Raw genomic sequence first — 20,623 nt, 5'->3', positions numbered from 1 at the left:
GCACAGCCCGTCCCGGCTCCGCGTCCCCGCGCGGTCTCTGCCGCCCCCGCGCGGCCCCGGCCGGGAGTCGGGAGCAGCGCTGGGATGCGCACACCGCCTGCAGGGACAGCCGGGAACGGCTGCCGGCGCTTCCCTCCTCCTGCAGGGAGGACCAGGGAACTCGTGTTTTGCGCCAGGCTCACAGCGCCCACGTAAGGAAGCGCCTGTATCCAAACACCTGTAACTTGAAGATCATCGTTCCACACAGGAATCCAGAAACACAGAATAAACAGATTCTCACTGCCACTCTTTATACATCTGTGGATTTGGAAGGAGCCTTAAAAGTTCACATAAATGGGTAAAAAAGATTCTATTTCTCACTGTATCAAGCATGGTCTGAATGCCTGACTCCAGTGCAGGATACAAGGATAATCCACGTGGTCTCCGGACAGTTTTGCTGCTCCTACACACCACAATGGAAGTGACCTCTGAATAAGATCACCTTTCTACCTGGGGCCAGGGACCTCTTGGATTTTGACCTTGTTCCTCCCTTCTCCTCCTCAGGCCATCTGTCAAGGCTCTCTTTTTACTCCAGTTACATTTGATCAATAGAGTCTGCTCCAGCCTAAACAATCCTATAACTCTTGTTGTCCCCACTGCTGGGCAAGGCCTGGGACACCTGAGGCAGGTCTGGGGATGGCTGGGATGGGATGGACAGTGACAGAACCGCTGCAGAACCCAGGCTGGGCAGCACCACAAGCACGTGGCCAGCCAAGGCTCTCCCAAGTACAGAAAATATAGCACACCATCAATTACTTACCTATAGAATTAATTCAAAGCATGCAACTAAAATTAAATTCCAAGAGCGATAAAACCCTGTAAAAACTTAATTCACAATCTTCCTCTTCCTTCACAAACAGTATTCCAAGGGAAAAGCTGTGGTGGGGTTTTCTATTACCAGAACTTCACTCCTGCAACACAATTAACTAGTAGAGCAAATCTGCAACTGATCTATCAAATCTCAATAAACCTAAACTAATGAAGAGGTAACAGAATGTGACTGTATTCTATTTGTGGGGTGGATAATGGACACACACCTCCTGTAAAGGGAACACTGTGCTGAGTGCTCCAAGTCCCCACATGGCATTCTGCTCCGTGGGGGACACAGCACGAGGCTACGCTCCAAGGTGCAGATGGCAATTCCTACAGACTCACTCCATGACAGTCAGTGGGGCTCCACATAAGCCCACTCATCTCCCTGCACATTAACTGTAGGAACACAACTGTTTTCATTTTTTTTCCTATTTTTTAATATCTTTCACCAGTACCATAGTCTTAAAAAAGCTAAAGAAACCCTCCGAAAACCAGTAGCTTACCAACATAAAATACAGAAAAACTCCCCTACTGCAAGCACATGCAACGAGCTGCAAATCTGTGACTCACACGTGGTACAAACCCAAGAGTGACAGGATCTAGACAAGTTATCAGCAAGGATCTTAAATATCAAAGCTTAGTGCGCTGAGTTCTGGTGCACACAAGCGAGACATCTCACATTCTAAAAGCCAGATGGAGAGAGGAACTCCAAAACTGATGGTTAAGCAAAGTATCAGTTTACAGCTGCTTCCCCCCCCCTCTATAAGCAAGAGAAGAGGGAATGGAGATTACCCTAATCTCCTCTCCCTCCCCAGAACATGTTGCTAGGCAGGTGGCTGGAGACAACTCTCACAGATGAGTCTCTAAGGGCTCTGCTGGCCGTTACTATGGATGCCAGCCAAGCACAGGGGTGAACGCAGAGGGAAAGGCAAAGCATATTCTGCAAACAGGAATTAGCTGACCCAGAATCTACTGAGGGACAACACTGAAGTAGGAATATCACCAGGTACTGTGTAATTTAAGAGGAAAAACAGTTTTCTAGGTAGTTTTCTAATAATAAAAGAACTAAAGTAGTTCAGTATTTGTAACAAACTACAGAAATCCCAGAAAAGATGGTGTCTCTTATCAGGAATATTGGTATAGCCTAAGTAACAGCTCCAGTCACATAAAAGTCACATTCCATTGACAATATCCAATAGCCATCAAAAGAAAATACAATTTAAACAAATATAGTTGGAATCAAGACATACAGAAAGATTTTAAACACCTAGGAATTAATTAACCTACTGATACTTTCTAAGTATTGAGGTCTACTCACTGATAGGTGGCAGACAATTCAAAAACCTGACAACTGTACACTGAGATAGCATGAAAAGCTTTGTAACACTGAAATGCCCAGAGCTACAGCAGGATGGTGTGAAGTGTCAGAGGTGAGGCCTCAGGCTTTTTTCTTAAACTGCTCAGAAGTCAAGCAACAGGATATCATGAGCATGGATTACAACTATGGCATATATAAACTAGAGGAGCACAAGCTGCAGGTTTCCTCAGAACCATTTTGTAAAGTTAAATATGTGCAATAAAACATCTGACGTGTTTGTCAGAATCCAGCCTGAGCTGGCAGCATGAAGCAGCCCATAAACAGAAAGGTGTGGCTTTACCAGGCAGAGATATGAGCTATGCCCAGTGTGGAATTACCAGTACAGAGCCCCCTCCATCCATATGTGTGATAGCACCCCAGGAATGTGCTTGTCCCTAAGCTTCACTTTCCACTACAGGTACCAGAGATGCTAATTTAATCACAACTCTGCTACATAGCCACAAAGCAACACTTACATTTAGAACACAAAAAAGCAACTCCAGAATAAATCAGTCAAATAAAATCATTGCTCCATAATGCATTACCCTAGCTGCACTCTCCTCACTGTGAAGAGGAAAACAAGTGACTCAGTGTGATAGATACAGGTCCTATTTCAACCACACTACAGGGAAGCATTACCACAGCACCCACACAGAGAACCCCCAGGCCCCTGGGCCAGAAACCCAGCATTTCCCACGTCCTGGACGCAAGGCTGGCACAGGCAGAGCACTGTTTCAGCACAGACAGCAGGATTCACATGGCAGGGAAAACCAAGCCTGGCAACAGTCAATACACAGGTAGAGATAACAGGCAAGGCTGCTGGGAAACACAGCTCTGCCTGGTGCACTGCAGGCTGAGAGAAAGGAGAAAGTAACCCAGTCTCACTGCTGTAATGGTATTTATGACTGGGACCCCACCTCAGGAGCAAGGCTCTGTGAAAGGCACACTGCATGGGCATAGCAAGTCTCTGCTCCAGTCTGTGGCCACCAAAACAGATGATGCAATGGAGGGAGAAAAGTGTTACCCCACGATTTTCTTAAGCTCCCTCAGCAGGGGCGAGGAGGTTGCTCCCCTGAAACATACCCAGACAAAGGTATGGAGCACTTCCACAGGAAAAAACATGGAAGAGAATTACTCTTCATGTCTGAATGACTACTGGAACTAGGGATTCTCAGCTCTTATTTAACTCTTTCAGATAACAGGCCTTCCTGTCAGGCTTTGCTCAACTGCTCAGCATATGACATAAGAGAAAATTAAAATTAAAAATAAGTTGGAAGAGGCTTCAAGAAACCTGGAAACTGCACACATTGCATCTCCAGCAGATCACAGAATAAACATCACCAACAAAAGTGTTCTTTCTACACAGCAAACTAGTTTTACAAGAAATACAATTGATCTTGGCATGAAGTAGAACGAAACCAGCATAATCCTAGAACTACTTAGGTTCTGACAGGAAACCATAGCAGTTGCACCAGGCTATGGATGCTGCAAAGCAGAAGAGAACACTCCTCACACTCCCCCAGGCCGTGCCCCCAGCAGAAGCAGCTGCATTACCTGGCCTGGCGCACGTGCAGTCGTGGGTGACACCGGTGCCGGGGGCACACGAGCAGGGTGAACTTCTTACCCACGGTGGATCCTACAGCAGGAGGCATCACTGCAAAGACACCCCTCAGGCCTGGCTCTGTGAGTGACAAAAATCTGTCAGAGGCAGAGAAAATTCATTATGCAAGCTTTAAAAGTGATCAGCAGAACTGTTTGAGGAAAACAGTTTCAAACTTCAGATCTGGAGCACTTTACCATCTGTGGTTTAAGCCAAGCAATGGAGCTAAAATGATAGCACTACAAACATGAGAGAATTGTCAATGGAGTCATCTAATTAATCCAGCATTCCAAACCTGAATAACCTTCAGAGCAATCAGAAACTGGCAGAATTAAATCCCTGCAAAAATACTACAGTCAATTCTCTATGCCACTGGAGAATCTGTCAGGACTTGTGATGCTGAAGGGAAGCTGATATTTGTTGCTGGCTGGGCTTGACAAAGCCCTTCATTCAGCTCCTGTTTTCCATAGCTGACACACCACTGCAGAGTCTTTTAGCCTGACTTGGAACTATATGCCTAGAAACTGGCATATCAGAAAAGGTTCCAGCTCACTTCTGGAGAAGTCCAAGCAAGAAATCAGTCATTAAGTGCATGCTTGGCTTATTAGTCTGAATTCAGGACTGAAACTCCAAGCCAGGTGCTGTTCTTTCATTAAGATGTGCTTTTATCTTTGCACCTCTGTTCTAAAAGAAATAATCTGAGTTTCCTTCCATGCCTCCAGCAGCCCCTCTGAGCCTCACTAGAGTGTCCTCTCCCCATCTGTACTTGCTTGGTTAAGTAAGACAAAGTGCCCAATTTCAATCTCTTGGCTCTGTTCAACCAGAAATCTTCACTAAACTTGCAGGAATTGATCTTAATCCTGTTTGATGTCCTGTTTCTGGCAAATTTAAAGACTGCAGGAAATGGACACACTGCTGAATGGCTGCTGGAGTGAGCACAGAACCAGACACCTCCTGCACAAGGGATCCTCACAGGAGGATACTTTCAGATTGTGTTTTCCACATGGTTAGAAACTGATAAATGTTCTCAGTATTAAAAAAACCACCATAAAACTCACAGTGCCTATTAATGAGATTGAAATTGTATTAAATTCCTACCTAAATTTTCCTCAGCTGGTATGAAGAGAAGTATAAACTGCAGTTCTGGTAGTAAGATGAAAGCTCTCCTAGACAAATGACACAAATTTATTCAATCTTTCATCATTGCACTCATCAATGACAGACAGCAGCTAGTCTTTTAATATACATCTTTTTTTTCTCTCCAGTGTCTCTAATCTCCCTTCATGAGTCCATGTGGCTCAAAAATTAAAACATTTCTGACAAATTAGATCAAATAAAATTCATCTGGGCAATTTTTACTGGTTTTTTTCCTACCTTATTTCTCTCTAATTTCCTAATCCTTAGACTTCAAATATCTTCCTTTTTATATCAGTTCCCCAATGGTGAACTATTAAAGATGCCAGACCTCTGCTGGCAGATCTGACCCAGCATCTGGATGAGTTGACTTGATGTGACAAACTGTCAATTCAACAGCAGCACCAAGTGCAGCTCCCTGTTTATGCAGCAGACTCTGGGCTACACCAAACAACCTGAGCAAACACAGCACACATTGTGCTGCCTGTACTGTAGTCTGCAGCCTTACTGTGTAATCTGTGGCTAACAACTATCCATAAGTTACCTGGGAACAGGTGCATCCCATGAACATCTACAACTTTCTAAGTTTCCTGCTCACTCACATGCTTTGGTTTTTACAAGTAGAAATGTAGGGAGACAAAAAATCACTCTGCCTTGCAAGTGCAGTACTGTTTCTGTGGGAAATGACAGCAAAGCCACAGCTAAACCTGACCAGGGCGTGAGAAGCGTGCTCGGAACTGCCACTGTGCACTGAGTAACACAAGGTGATGTGTTACAGCTTTGAGCCCTCAGGGATGTTCCATTTCGATGCACTGTAAACCTGAAGGCACTGGTAAATCCCACAGCTCTCCAAGCGATGGCAGGAGTGCACCTGCTTCAGCACAGCTACACGGGAACTCACCTCACAGCTTCCCGGGAACAGCCAGCTGCGTGTCCTTCCTTTGCCACAAAGAGATGCATGAACAGTGTGTTCACGGGCTACGAGACAAGGAACTGAAGTCTACACCATGCAGTTAACATTCATTACATCAACCCAAGCACTAATATACATTTTTATTTCCAGTGTATATGATCTGCACTCAAAGTGAGCAGCTTCATGAAATAACTTCAAAGCATGTGTGGATAAATTTACGTGATATTGAAAGTACTTTTAATAATTTTGTGCTTCTGCAACATTTTTACTTTACACTCAGTTTACTATTGTTGGACTGCAATATACACTGGACATTTCATAATAAGCAATATTAATTATAGACTGAAAACATTTAACCACAATAATTAGCAACTAAATCTTAACATTTAACATTTGACTGATAAAGACATTCTTTTTAGGTTAAAAAAAAAAAAACAAACAAAGCTCACTTCCCATAATTCTAAAATATTTTTTAAGGTAGTAAGAAGAATTACAGATTTTAAGACTATATCATTAGACACATTTAAATACCCAGGCAGAAACAGGGCAGACTAACAGACACTTTTATCCTCTATGCCTCCAGTTAACCTGGAAAACCCCTGTGCTGGAGTGTCAAGGGCTATTAATTCAGCTGTTCTCCTGTATACTAGTGTGCTGGGTCACTGAAGGTCCACCTGTAGAAAAAATATTTCTACAAAGAATATTTTAAGTGGGAAAACCTGAGGTCTTCTGAATAGTTTACTGTTCAACTAAAATGTCATGGTTAGAGTCACCAATAAACTTCAGCAACTTCAGAGCAAGAAAGATATCAACAGAAGCTGCAGCACACAGACCAGCACAAAGACAACAGGCTATTGTAACAAACACCTAAAGTCATCTCTAAACATCAAGGGTTTTGTTTGTTTCTCAAAAGCAAACGGAAGAAAAATATTTTGTTGTTGAGGTCCAAGAGGAGGCCCAGGAAGCCAGGCTTGGACTGTCACTGTTTCTGAGTAGCACTGGTAACCAGACAGTCCTGTAAAGCATCTCCACTAATTCAGTTCTGCACAAGTCAGTTCCCAGATTAGACCTTTGATCTATCTTATTTCTGTGCTCGAGGAAAAAGACTTGCCAACTAGACTTTGCAGAAATCTTACATTCAGATGATCTCAGTTTTGTAAAGCACACCTGCAAGGATTTAGCCTGCAGTTAAACTGACAATCTCACCAAGTTATACCCTAGAAAAGGTTCAGTTGTTCTGCCAGTGCAGAAGCATAAAAACCAGACTAATCTTCTGTACCTATTTTAGAAAACAATCTCCATTCTAGCAAAGTAAGATCCCTGTTCCCTGTCAGTGTTTCAAAGAACCTTTTGCTCCTATTTACTTATGAGTAGCAATTTATTTTTCTGTCTTTTCTCTCTGTTTGCCCCTGCACTTGCAGTCAGCGGTGGCTTCGCTGCCTTAGACCGTGTGGAACAGGCTGCCTGAGGCAGAGCCAGCAGCACAGAACCCTCACACAGCTGCACCTCAGTGAAGCTGCTGTGCCTGCACCTTGCCTGGGCACAAAGTGCTGCTCAAGAGACAAAGAAAGCCCACTGCAAGGAAATTTGACATGTTTTTCTACACTCCCCTGGGCTGCAATGACTGTTTCTTTTAAGAGCACACAGCATTTTAAAATACAACTGCTTTACCTGTCACTTTATCTGCAAGCCATTGCTTAGCATCTCAACACCCTGGAGAACTGATGAGTGTCCTAGACATTACTGCAGTACTGCCAACACCTTGTTATGCCATGTGCTGCCTACCTTTTAAGTGCTTGGGGTTCACATTTTCCATATTTTCTCAGGATCTAGTTCCCAGCTAGACTGAATGATGGACAGCATTTGAATCCTAAACTTCTAAGAGCCTGTTTCCAGCCCGTAAATATTAAGAGAAGTTCATCCACTTGCCCGAGGAGCCTGTGTGAAAGCTGCCATCACAGAGCAGAGAGCAGCAGTCTCCACACCAGCACGAGAGTTTCATATGGAATCAGATCAGCACCTCTTGCAGCCTAAAGGCCTCAGGTCTACCAAAAACACATCTTAAATGCTCATGGGTATTTTTCATACCTAAGCCTTAAATCAAAACTATAAGTCACACAATTTACTCACAGTGCACTTATGGTTAGTGTAGTTTTTATGCAGGAATGGTTCCCAGTTAGCCTGATCAGTGATATTCCAATTTGGATAGTCCAGAAAGGCAGCATGGGCTACAACCTCATTCTTCTCATTGCAGAGGGTCAAAGCAAGATTTGATTTTTCTCTATGAAAACAATTGAATTTTGCAGAAGTTAAAGAAACTCTACATAGAAAAGCATCTGACAGAATTCAGCCTGCTAGAACAGTAAAATTAGCCATGTTCAAAAGGGTTCCCAGAATCAGGCCTCAAAACCTCACCACCCACATCTTAACTTGACATTATTTCTTCAGTTCCAGACAATGTTCCAACATAACACTTGACATGATTTTTCAGATCCTCAATCATTGTGAATTTGAGATGCAAGACTTAAATGCTCCCTCTTCTTTGTATGGTTTTTCAAACATTGACTTGTTCCCCAAATAGCTGTTACCCAAGATTTTTGCCATTAAGTAGGAAAAACCTAAAGTGATCCATAAGCACTTCCCCCAGACTGTCTGCTGTTCATCCCTGCACAGGAGGAGGAAGCACAAAAGGTTCATCACGAGTTCCAAGGAGGGAGATGGGGTAAGAGAACACGACTACAACCCCCATCTCCTCTGAGGACATCGCTGTGCAAGCAGCCAGGAGACAGAGACCAAACCTCCCAGAACACTGGGTATCAGGGACATAAAAAGAGACAGCACACAAATATTTTACAGCAGGCAGACACTGCCTCCCACAGCAGAACACAGAGGGGCAAAAGAAAAACCCACTCCTTTGGTTAACAGGAAAATGGAAGAGAAGGAAAAGTGATTGACATACACAGGCACAGAAATTAGAAGAGTTATGGCCTCATAGCAATTCAAGCTCCTCCACTTCTGTTCCTCCCCTACAGGCAAAAGCATTCTGGGAGATGGAGCAGGCAGCTGCCACTGGAATCTGAGGGTTTCACCAGGAGTTAGCCAACAGTATTTCCCCTGAATTTTTATGAGACTAGTATAGATAAATCATGTCCACCACACTGATAGCAGTGACCCAGGTTTGCCCATTCATGTGTATGACAGATGGAAGTAGATTTTCTTTCACTTTTCAGGAATAGCAGAAAAAAAAAAAAACAAACAAGAAACATGATACCACCCAACATAGGTTCAGAATGTTTTCTTGCCATTTTAAATGTGACTTAAGTGCCTGAAGTATCCTGCAAGAAAGGTAATGTCCTAGAATACCATTACTTACAAAAGGAACATGACATCAACCCTTCCAAAGACACCTTCTGTACCAGTGCTGAAGAGGGTGATGATGTCCAGAACATCGTGTGATTCTGTTCTTCGGACACTGACCCCTCCCGTGTTTCTCCTTGAGGAAGTTATTGTGTCCATCTTACAGGCTGCAACAAGAGCAAACACCAACATTGCTGCTCCAGGGATCTCGCTGCAATCCACTGACCAGAGTCACTTCAGATGGATCCCTCTAAGAACTCCTAAGTGGTGCAATTCCTGTGGGTTTAGGTGCCTGGTTCCTGTACACCACCCAGGTATATACTGCCTGCACACACACAGCATGCAGGCACTGCACACATGGAAATGCAGCAGGCAACCATCCCTACTGCCTGGGTCCTACACAGGAAATAAACGGCTTTAGCAGGTTACAGCTGCTTTTACATTTACTCACTTATGGGCATGGTAGCCAACAGAACAGTGCCTTCAGCCTGCAGGCTGGGAGGCTCAGCTGGGGACAATCAGGGTAACAATTAAACACCAGCTTCAGGTGACTTAATTGTCCATAAGTGCACCTCAAGTTTCTTTTAAAGTCAACACCAGTGCTTAAATTTCAAAAGGAATTGAAAGTTCTATGGCCTTCCTGCCCAGAAGAAAACCGTTTGTTTGTGGTTCCACGTTCACAGGTGCCAGGCATAAGAGATTTATTGATCCGCCCGGCAACTTCAGAACACACAGGGGCAGCAGATACTCAAGCAACTTGTAGTTGGGCAGCAGATACTCAAACCACCTGCGACCATCCCCTCTGTTCTAACACCTTTCAGCTGCGTGTCTGCTCAATACTGCAGCCCACTGCAATACAATTAACAATCAGGCATATGGAATAAAGTGACCAACAATAGCTTTCTGCAATTTCTAAAACATACACGTAAAATATAGCATCACTAACTCAAAAAAAAAGTTTAAATGACCAATGCACCAAGACCAGCAGAGCATTTTCACCAACCTGCCAAACACAAGAGCCACTTCTAACAGTGGCTCCAAACCCAGGCATGACGCTCAATTTTTAGGCACCACAGATCCCAACCGAAACGGAGTGACAAAAGAAACCCCGAATTTCATACTTTTTAAGTACAGAGAAAGTCACATGCACCGTTACATCTTCCACAGACAAACAAGACATTTAGGTGCCAGCACAGGTCTCAGCCACACCAATATACATTTGCAAAGAGGTCCTGGGACCAACCTGAAGCAAGACAGATATGGTGCCAATTCCATATATAAAAACGTACGGGAGTTTTTTTTAACTGTCATTGATGAACTGAAATATAGCACTAAGATGATCTCAACTCAGGAAAACAGTCTGCCGCGTTCACAGATTAAGTCGTTTAACTCAACGCATTGAAAGAAATACCACCCGCTTCAAGGCGAGCTCCCCCGAACACTCACGCAAGCCCCGAGTGACGGAAAGCAGCATTTACACAGCAAAACCCGCACCGTTTTCACGAGGAAACGGGCTGTACCTACAGCAGCTCCTGCGTTGCCCCCCCCGGAGCGGCACCTCAGAGAGAGCCGGCGGTGAAGAACCGGCCCGCCCGCCCCGCTCAGACACTGCCCGAGCGCCGGGGACATCCCCGCGCCCCGCTCCTGCTCCTTCTGGCTCAAAACGCACGGAACGCGCACGTACCTCGGCGGGGCGAGCAGGGATGCTCCTGCGGGACACGGGACCTGCGGCGGCTCCTGCGGGACACACGGCGTCCTTAGGGCGGGATGGAGCACCCGGTCCCGCCCCCCGGCACACGCCCAGCAGCGGGCGGGGCGAGCACCCGGGCGGTACGGCGGGCGCTGGACGGGCACCGGCACGGCGGCGTTCCGGGGACCCGGGCGGGAGGGACCCGGGAACCCCCTCAGGAGCCAGACCCCCTCAGGCGCGAGCGCTCCCCCTCAGCCGCGCGGGGCCCTCCCCTCAGCCGCGAGACCCCTCGGGCGCGAGCGCTGCCCCTCAGCCGCGAGACCCCTCAGCCGCGCGGGGACCGCCCTGGGCGCGAGACCCCCCGGCCACGAGCGCTCCCCTGCCCGGCCACGAGCGCTCCCCTGCCCGGCCACGAGCGCTCCCCTGCCCGGCCACGAGCGCTCCCCTGCCCGGCCACGAGCGCTCCCCCCAGCGCCCGCCGAACCGCCAGCGGGCGCCCCGCGGGGCACGGACACCACGCGCGAGAAGCCCCCCCACCCCGTGCACTCACCTGCCCCGTGCCCGGAGCGGCCACGGGCCGACACGCGGACTGCCGCGAGGGACGGACCGACCCACGGAGGGAGCGAGCCCGGGAACAGACGCACCCACGGACGGACCCGGGGACCGCCCACCGCCGCCCCGGGACGCGCCGCCGGTTGCCGCGGCAACGACGCTCGGGCGGTGCTGCGTGAGGTCAGGGGTGGCGGGGCGGGGCCGGCGCGCGGCGCGGCGGCAAGATGGCGTCTACGGCGGCCGGGAAGCAGCGCATCCCCAAAGTGGCGAAGGTGGGTGGGCGGCGGCACCCCCGCAGCCCCCCGGGGCCCACGGACCCCGGCACGGAGCCGCCCGGGACCGGGCCGTGCGGGTCGCGGGGCCCCCGGCGCCACCCTCGGCGAACACCGCGCCTAGCGAGGCGCCGGAGGAAACCGGCAACGGGGAGACTGGCGGGTTCGCGTAGGGAAATGTGAACCGAGCGCCCCTTCCGCTTACCTTGCAGGTGAAAAATAAAGCACCCGCCGAGGTTCAGATCACAGCGGAGCAGCTTCTGAGAGAGGCCAAGGAGAGGGAACTCGAGCTTCTCCCACCGCCTCCGCAGCAGAAGATCACAGATGTTGAAGAGCTAAATGACTATAAACTTAGGAAAAGAAAGGTACAGTAAAATAACAAGCCTAATCTCGACCTTAGGTAAAGCACTAAAACTCCACTATTTTTAACTTAGACAAGAGGTAGTTTGTATTTTTAACTTAGACAAGAGGTACTTTCCAGGCAAGTACCCATTCTTTAGAAACTGTAACTGCTTCACGCTACTTGTGCAAAACCTTTAAGTTAAACCTGTGTTGTTTAACATAGCAGACATCTCCCCTGTGCCCATGTTTGGAACACTAAAACAGTAGTAACATCTATGGGTTACAGGCACTTCCTGCATTACCTCCAGCATCTGGCCAGACTGCATAAGACAATCATGGTTCAGTTTGTTGCTTGAGTAAGATATTTCAGGTATTAGGTTGCAGGAACTCAAGTTTAGTCCTATAGGACTATTCTCCACTCTAGCTGCTTTGCCCAACAATTTTTACAGTGCTGTTTTAAGTATGATTCGTTATCACTTCTGCATAGGTGTAAGACATTGGGCATTCATTCCTGTATTAATAATACCCCATAAGGCATTTATAATGCAGGTCTGCAGAAGGATTTCTTACTCACAGATGTAATTCCCTCCCCAGACTTTTGAAGACAACATAAGAAAGAACAGGACTGTTATCAGTAACTGGATCAAGTACGCGCAATGGGAGGAGAGCCTGAAGGAGATCCAGAGGTAACCAGGATGCAGCTGCAGGCGGCTCCTATAAACCTTTTCAGGCACACATTGCCAAACATGGAGGTCCTGGAGGCACGTTATACCTGCAGTGTACTCGTGTTTTGCAGAGCCCGGTCCATCTACGAGCGCGCCCTGGACGTGGACTACAGGAACGTCACACTATGGCTCAAGTACGCCGAGATGGAGATGAAGAACCGCCAGGTGAACCATGCCCGCAACATCTGGGACCGGGCCATCACCACCCTGCCCAGAGTCAACCAGTTCTGGTACGTTGGCACAGCCCAGAGCAGCTCTTCTGCCCCCAGAGACTGCACGTCGTTTGTCTGCTCTGGGGTCATGCCAGAGTGCCTTGTTTCCTGTTTCTTTAAGTCTTCAGGCTAGTCTGAAAACAGAGGAAGGCTAAAGTTTTGGAGTGGTTTTGTATTTTTTTTTAAGTGGCAAGAGCATTGGGAGAGAAGGATGTTCATGTGCTTGCATGCTGCCAGTCACAACTGTGTCTACAGGCATTTCTGGGGTGGAGGGGGATAGATGAAGAAACCTCAGGGATGCTCTTGCAAAGCACTCCAAAAATCCTTGAGTTGCTGTGTTCGCTATGCAATTGTAGAAACTCAGTCTTCTTTCCCAAGGTACAAGTACACTTACATGGAGGAGATGCTGGGGAATGTTGCTGGGTCACGTCAGGTGTTCGAACGTTGGATGGAGTGGCAGCCAGAGGAGCAAGCCTGGCATTCCTACATCAACTTCGAGCTGAGATACAAGGAGGTGGACAGGGCACGAAGCATTTATGAGAGATATATCCTTTTCTGTGCCTTGGAACACCTGCCCAAGTTCAGGCCTGCATTCTTCCTTTCCTTAGTTATTCCATCTCTGGCAATATCTCTGTACTCCTCTTCACTGTGGGGTGCTGAGAACAAGCCACCACACCAAGAGCCAGCAGTAGGGTATTAAGTGTTTAGGGAAAGCCATCAAATTCAGTGAAGTGTCTGTAGGCCCTGCCACAACATCTATATTTAATTTTGCTCATGCACCCAGCTTTTTCGCAGTCGTTCGTTCCGGATTTCTCCTCAAACTTCTCCCTGCCCTTTATCCGCTTTTTATCCCTTTTCAAGTTCTCAGTAAGGCATTTCCTTGCATAGAACCCACCTTGGGAGGGGTTTGGTGCAGCCCTTGAGCCCGTAGTCACCAGGGAGAACACAACTGGAGGGGTCCCGTTGAGGCAGCGGCGTTTCTTTAACGGAGCCGCACTCGTGATCGTGCACCCCGACGTGAAGAACTGGATCAAGTACGCGCGCTTCGAGGAGAAGCACAGCTACTTCGCCCACGCCAGGAAGGTGTACGAGAGGGCCGTGGAGTTCTTCGGGGAGGAGCACATGGACGAGCACCTCTACGTGGCTTTCGCCAAGTTCGAGGAGAACCAGAAAGAAGTAAGGCCTTCCCGGTAACACGTCGGGCTAACGCCAGGGCTTCTCCTTGAATGTCAAACCCCAAAGCCATTTAACCGCAGCGCTTGGGGTTTTCATCTCCTTATGATAAACTGTTAGTCTGAGTTTTTTTGCCTGCCTCTAGTTGTCTTTTGGTGGCATCAGGAAGGTGTGTTCTAAGCATCAAATCTGCCAAGCCTGAGAGCATCAGACCAAGCATGTATCCTCAGATCTGTGAGGTTCTGAGAGGCTGCAGCCTGCATGATAAAAAAGCTGGACTGGCCTGAATGTTTTTCCACTGACAGCCTCTGTTAAGTTCCCAGGCCAGTAAGGAATTGAAAAGGTTCTGTGAACCCCAAAAGCCACACCTCTTAAGTATGGTTTAAATATTCTAAACCTGTAAATGAAAAAAAGAGATGGTGGGGGCTGACATTTACAGGTTTCCCTCCCCCTCAAAGTTTACTCTTTAGGGAGATCTGCATTAGTCCTGTTCTAAAATAGTCACTTACATAGAGATGTTCCATGATTCTGTAGTCTATTAAATATTGCCAAAAGCTCATTAAGAAACTGTGGGGTAGGACTGAAACTGCCTTGTAAATATTATTGAAGTGATATTTAATGTTTTCAGTTTGAAAGAGTAAGGGTGATCTACAAGTATGCCCTGGATAGAATTCCGAAGCAGGACGCCCAGAATCTCTTCAAGAATTACACCATTTTTGAGAAGAAGTTTGGAGACAGGAGGGGAATTGAAGACATCATTGTCAGCAAGAGGAGATTCCAGTATGAAGAGGAGGTGAAGGTATGTGTTACAGGTACCCTCCAGGCTCATTGTGCATCCAACTGCTGCTTCAGGTACAGCAGTGTCTTGTGATATGAAGGCTGATGAGTTTTACATTATCCTTGATAGTCAAAAAAAACCCACCAAGAGAATACCAATGCAATGTTCATTTTGGAAACAGAATTCTATCCATGGAAAAGAGGATGATATTTGCACTCACTGCTTTTTTGTTTCTGCTTTCTAATCTAGACTGTGCAGGCAAAGCTTCTGATTGAACTCAGAGCTTGGTACCCTTTGAAGCGACTTGAGGGCATCATGCAGTTTAACTTGTAACCATTCCAGGACACCTCACCTGTGTCCAAGGACCTTTTTGGGAGGAAACAGCTGTGCCACTCCTGTCTGCTGTTCACTGAGCACTGCACATTTCACCACACCCTCATCCCTTCTCACACTTGGTTTAGAAAATGCTTGTAGGCACAGTAAAACCAAAACTCACTTTAACCCAAAAGCTCTAATGTGAGCCTCCCCAAGCCTGACAGCGGTTCATTAATGCTCCAGTGACCTCCTTTAAGGGAGAAATTCCAACTAAAGCTTAAGTAAAGGAACAGGGTCTGTTATCTGTGGTGACTGAAGCTTCTTCCCTGTCTCCCTGCTCCCATCCTCCTGGAAGGCAAACCCCCACAATTACGACGCGTGGTTCGACTACCTGAGGCTGGTGGAGAGCGACGCGGAGGCCGAGGCCGTGCGGGAGGTGTACGAGAGAGCCATCGCCAACGTGCCCCCCATCCAGGAGAAGAGGCACTGGAAGAGGTACATCTACCTCTGGATCAACTACGCCCTGTACGAAGAGCTGGAGGCGAAGGCAAGTAGCAAGAACTCAGGGTTTGTGTTTTTTTCTTTCTTTCACAAGTATTTTCTGTATGTTTAAACAGCTACTGGTATTGTAGTAGGAAAGCTGAGAACTAAATATGCCATGTTTCGCTACTTTTCTGCAGCAAGCTACATGATTTACTATTTAAGTATATGGGATTTTTCCCCTTTCAGTTTTCCCTCTTATGCATGGGGGGTACAAAAAAAAAAACAAAACCAACCCCAAACTTGTTTTACCTCAGTTCATCCAGGAAGATGCTGATAATAAATGCAGAAGTGGGTATTTCTAGCCCCATCTGAACTGCACTGTTACCTGAACTTGTGAAATAGTTCTATATTTAGCAAAACATTTGTGAAGCACCCACATTGCTGCTATAGTGGCCTTTGAGGCTGTGCAAGTGTTTCTTCTGTTACCAATCGTGCAGCATTAGAGCTACTCTAAGTGGAGAACACTATTTGGTGTCTGTTAAAGGAAAACAGACTAATTGTTTTCCCTCTTAGAATGGGGACACTCCTGGTTTTATTGTCTGCTTCTTAGCAGTGAATCTTGCTTTCAGAAGGCGAGTCTTGCTGATTCTTACCTTTGAATTCTGCATACCAAGTAGATAAGTATATTTATATCCTATGTACTCATGATTCTAACCAGTTTGACTTAAAAAATAGTGTTCTGCAGTTTTACAGTCATTGCAGGATTCTAAATACAGTGTAACCCTAGCAGTAAACAAAGCACTTAATGGTGCCTGTTCTTACAGGATGCAGAGCGAACCAGACAGGTGTACCAGGCTTGCCTTGAGCTCCTTCCCCACAAAAAGGTATGGCTCCTCCAGCACTTCGGGGTCAGTTTTGGGTTAAAGCTTCCCGGATAATATCCTTTAGTTCTCTTCCCCCCTCTAGATTCAAGTGTATAAACAGCTCCAAATGTCTGCTAACACATTCAGGAAGGCTTCACTAAGAACTTTAAGTACCCCTTTTAGTTTCTCAAAATGTCCATCTCCCAAAGTAGATAGGGTCTTTTTCAAGCTAAGGTCTAAGATAACTGTAGCTTGCATCACCGTGGGAAACAGCAGCACAAGCACAGTGTCAGATTCCCCCATACAGGTGAAACAAAGGGGCTTCTGCACTATTTTAAAATAATTAAATAGACTCTAAGAAGCTAAAATTGGATATAGCCAAAAGGTAGAGAAAAAACACTTAGTTGGTCTTTACTTACATGACAGCCTCCTCAGGCTGCTCCAAGCTGAGTCACTTGTAGCCTCTACAGAACACTTGGTGCTCTGCTTTGCTGGGGTTACCACCTTTTATAGCAGCTGCACCCAACGGCCTGCACGGTCCCACCCGAGGCAGCTGCAGTTGATAAAACATCTTTCAGGTGTGTCCTCCCCGTCACAATTGGCCTTCAGAGCTGATTTTTGAGGGACTTTGTGGGGTTTTCTTTGCTAGTGAGCTTTAACTAAAATATCCACGGGGCCAAACCCTTACAACTATCGATCTGCATTGCCTTGGAACATCAGAAAACCTTAGTTCACGTTCTTTCTTTTCCAGTTTGTCATTATTTGCGTCATCTGAGTGTCAGGTGTGTAGATTAGGATTAATCTGTAATCATTAACAGCTGTTAATTGATTCGTTGATGGCTGATATGTTACCAGTTGATGATTGGTTAACGAACTCTTTTCTCTCTTTTAAAAGACTTCCTCCTTGCTGTTTTTGTTTTCAGCAGGGGTGGAGGATGTTGCCCTGTCCTGGCGAGGTTGTTTTGGGTAATGGACTCTCAACATTTTAGCAGGAAAACACCAAGCTCAAATGAGACGAAACGTAGTAATAATAACTTTTTTGTATAGATGGAGCGTTTGGGGTTTTTTAAGGGATATATGCAGTATGTTTTACTAAACTTCTAGCCTAAATATTACATTCTTCTTTTTCTTCCAGTTTACATTTGCCAAAATGTGGCTGCTTTATGCACAGTTTGAAATACGCCAGAAGAACCTCCCCCTTGCCAGAAGGGCTTTGGTAAGCTTTTGTTACTGCCCTAATTGACTTTGCTAACTAACAGTGACACAGGAATAGCATTAGGAGATCTTAAATTGTCCTTTATAAATTGCTGGCTTAATCCACTTAAATAAAGCATCCGAGGAGTCTGCAGGGACCAGCATTTACTGTCGTGTATGATTTAAAAAGAAAGGCAGCTTGCTATGATGAATTAGCCGCGGGCAGAAATGACAAAGCACTCCTCTGAATGCAGAGGCCCCCATCAGTTTAGTGCCATTACAAGTTGCTAACTGCTGCCGATTCGTTACAGTGATACATTCTAAAAAGCTTTTTAGATAAAGATGATGTTTGACTCTTAGAAATTAGAACAGAGCGTGTGAGTCTCAGGCTGCTGAGAGAAGCAATCACAGGGATTTTGGGCAGGCTCAGGAGCTGCTGAGCAGGTTCACTGTGTGAATGTCAGCAAGTCAGGGGACTGCAGGGTGTGTTTTGGCACCAAGACCCTTTGAAATAAACTTCCTTTCCTCTCAGCTCAGACATTCTTAAACTCGGGGATTCTGGGAGAAAGCCATCATTGGTAACAGTTGAGGTGGTTTGACTTTAAAGAGCAAACTAACGGGGTTTCAACCAAAACGGTGGTGGAGGGTACATGGAGAAGAACTGGGCATATTTTGAAACAGCAGTGGCATTTGCAGAGCTGGAGGGCTGTAACAGTGACCAAAGTGATACTCCCAAGTGGTGGATCCCTCTGTTTTTAATAAGTTCCAAGGTAATAAATGTGTAGGAACATTGTACAGGAGAGTTGTAGTAGGGGAGTTTGATCTCCAGTTACTTCACTCACATTGGCCTGAGTGAACAGAGGCTTTGCTGCCTAATAAATAATGCTTGTTAATAAATAATGCTTGTCCCTGGAAGTGGCTCCAAGGTGAAGTTTGGTACAGCTTGTACCAAGTTTGGTGAAGTTTGGTACAGGTGTGCCTGTTCTTAACTCTTGTTTAGAGGATTCCCAGACTAAGAACCAGAAACTGCTTTCTCACAGCTTGCCTTAGGACAGACAGTTTTCTCCAGAGTCTGAGGCATATCCCAAGGAAAATTTTTAAACTTTTTAAAGATGTTATTCTCTACCTGTCCATTGCTATCAGTCAGCAGGCAGGGAGGGGGAACCATTCTCTGTGTGAGGGGGAGCAGTGTGGGGCCAGGAGACAGTTTGGTTGGTATCATTTGTTTTGTAAGATACTTGGGAACAGTTTACCTGACAGACTGGTGCAGACTGGTACTGTGCTTCCTTCAGCTGTTGGTGCAGGATGAATGCTCAGCTGAGCCAGAGTAAGTTCCAACTCACCCTCCATGGGGGATCCACGTTCTGTAAAAGTGTAACAAGTGAGGACATTTTCTACTTCCTGAGTTTTTGGTGTTTGTGGATGCACATTCGTTCTGCAAACACTGTTTGGATTTCCCACTGGCCCTAAATGGAGTCTGAAGAAACAGGCTGTGCAAAAAATGAGTTGTAGCTCTGATATTGAAGAGTAAAGAAGCATTTAGAAAATACAGTGGGTTTTATTTGCCTGCAATATCACTAAGGGTTTGTTGGTTTTTTTTGGGGGGGGTCTCTTTCCTTAACAGGGGACGTCCATAGGTAAATGCCCCAAAAACAAACTGTTCAAAGGTTACATCGAGCTGGAGCTGCAGCTGCGAGAATTCGACCGCTGCCGGAAGCTGTATGAGAAATTCCTGGAGTTCGCCCCGGAGAACTGCACCTCGTGGATTAAGTTTGCTGAGCTGGAGACCATCCTGGGGGACATCGACCGTGCCCGGGCCATCTACGAGCTGGCCATCGGGCAGCCCCGGCTGGACATGCCCGAGGTGAGGGGGAGGGCTGAGCACCCGGCCCAGGTGTGAAGTGTGGCTGATGAACATGTAAATGACCCACCAGCTCAGACACAACCACGGCCTGGCACTCGTTAATTCAGCAGCTGTTTCTTGGCAGGGCCATAAACCCATAAACCCCCTGACAAAGCGTGAGGGGGAAGCTGAATGGGTTGTGAGCACAGGGTGTGGTGCTGCTCAGCCCTGATCCCAACCTGTGCTCTCAGTTAATGCTCTGATCTCAAACTTTTCTCAGGGAAATTTCACCTTTATCCATGCTCTTCCCCCTCCCCATTGTCTCAGTGTGCTCTGAATGAACGTGATGAAAGGCTTCTCTGTTGCAGGTTCTTTGGAAATCCTACATTGACTTTGAGATTGAGCAAGAGGAGTATGAGAAGACCAGGAACCTCTACCGCCGGCTGCTTCAGCGGACACAACACGTCAAGGTGTGTGTGGGCACCCAGGACACAGAGCTGGTCCTCAGTGTGGCCCACGGGGCAGAGGAAGCCCGGGCTGCCTGGGTTCAAATCAACCCAAGTCCAGTCCCGTGCCTGTGCTGGGAAGGGGGGAAGGAAGTTGCTGTATTCCGTACAGCAGCAGGCATATCTCAGGTGAAAGCAGCTTTTCCAAGCAGCCCTCTTCCTGCTGAACTACCTTGGGATTTTAGTTGCAAAACCTTTGGAAGGAAAAAATAGCTGTGATTTTTTCCGGCGTCACTTGGTGCTGTCGCTGACTAAATTCACACAGATTTCTCGTGGTCTGAAACAGCCACAAGAAATGTATCCACGTGGCTCAGGTGAGCGTCCTGCCTGGCTGAAACGAGGCCAATCTCACACATGCGAAGCAAGCAGGGATTTTCTAGGCTGATGGGAAAGCACTTTAGGCTTGCCTTGGTGTTGGGTTGGGGTTTTTTTGGGCTGCCTTGTTTGTTTTTTTTTTTTTTT

At 46.7% G+C, this 20,623-nt stretch overlaps 2 protein-coding genes across 7 annotated transcripts in view; one reads left to right on the top strand and one right to left on the bottom strand.

The window, feature by feature from the left end:
• Positions 1 to 11,584, bottom strand: part of CFAP61 (cilia and flagella associated protein 61) — a 98,392-nt gene extending 86,808 nt beyond the window's left edge. For 2 of the 6 annotated variants that reach the window (XM_027654000.1, XM_027654001.1), the window contains exons 1-6: positions 11,454 to 11,577; positions 9,230 to 9,380; positions 7,987 to 8,137; positions 5,845 to 5,921; positions 4,908 to 4,975; positions 3,764 to 3,890 (exon numbers count right to left, since the gene is read on the bottom strand). In XM_027654000.1, coding sequence (XP_027509801.1) covers positions 3,764 to 3,890; positions 4,908 to 4,975; positions 5,845 to 5,921; positions 7,987 to 8,137; positions 9,230 to 9,372 — 566 coding nt within the window. In that variant the 5' untranslated portion in view covers positions 9,373 to 9,380; positions 11,454 to 11,577. Of the gene's footprint in view, positions 1 to 3,763; positions 3,891 to 4,907; positions 4,976 to 5,844; positions 5,922 to 7,986; positions 8,138 to 9,229; positions 9,381 to 10,707; positions 10,871 to 10,897; positions 10,951 to 11,453 lie in introns of those variants that run through there. The other 4 variants (XM_027654002.1, XM_027654003.1, XM_027653999.1 and 1 more) reach the window with 4 other exon arrangements.
• A 4-nt stretch (positions 11,585 to 11,588) lies between these two features.
• The window catches only part of CRNKL1 (crooked neck pre-mRNA splicing factor 1), a 9,867-nt gene continuing 832 nt past the window's right edge, over positions 11,589 to 20,623 (top strand). Inside the window, exons 1-12 of the mRNA XM_027654006.1 lie at positions 11,589 to 11,727; positions 11,940 to 12,092; positions 12,664 to 12,755; positions 12,866 to 13,024; positions 13,385 to 13,551; positions 14,004 to 14,182; positions 14,808 to 14,978; positions 15,628 to 15,819; positions 16,580 to 16,639; positions 17,754 to 17,834; positions 19,437 to 19,676; positions 20,024 to 20,125. Of these exons, the coding sequence (XP_027509807.1) occupies positions 11,680 to 11,727; positions 11,940 to 12,092; positions 12,664 to 12,755; positions 12,866 to 13,024; positions 13,385 to 13,551; positions 14,004 to 14,182; positions 14,808 to 14,978; positions 15,628 to 15,819; positions 16,580 to 16,639; positions 17,754 to 17,834; positions 19,437 to 19,676; positions 20,024 to 20,125 (1,644 nt within the window). The 5' untranslated portion in view covers positions 11,589 to 11,679. The remainder of the gene's footprint in view (positions 11,728 to 11,939; positions 12,093 to 12,663; positions 12,756 to 12,865; positions 13,025 to 13,384; positions 13,552 to 14,003; positions 14,183 to 14,807; positions 14,979 to 15,627; positions 15,820 to 16,579; positions 16,640 to 17,753; positions 17,835 to 19,436; positions 19,677 to 20,023; positions 20,126 to 20,623) is intronic.

The sequence above is a fragment of the Corapipo altera genome, unplaced genomic scaffold (assembly GCF_003945725.1).
Source record: "Corapipo altera isolate COAL_440 unplaced genomic scaffold, ASM394572v1 70, whole genome shotgun sequence".
Taxonomy (NCBI): domain Eukaryota; kingdom Metazoa; phylum Chordata; class Aves; order Passeriformes; family Pipridae; genus Corapipo; species Corapipo altera.
The sequence above is the reverse complement of the archived record's forward strand: the minus strand, read 5'-3'. Positions and strand labels throughout refer to the sequence as shown.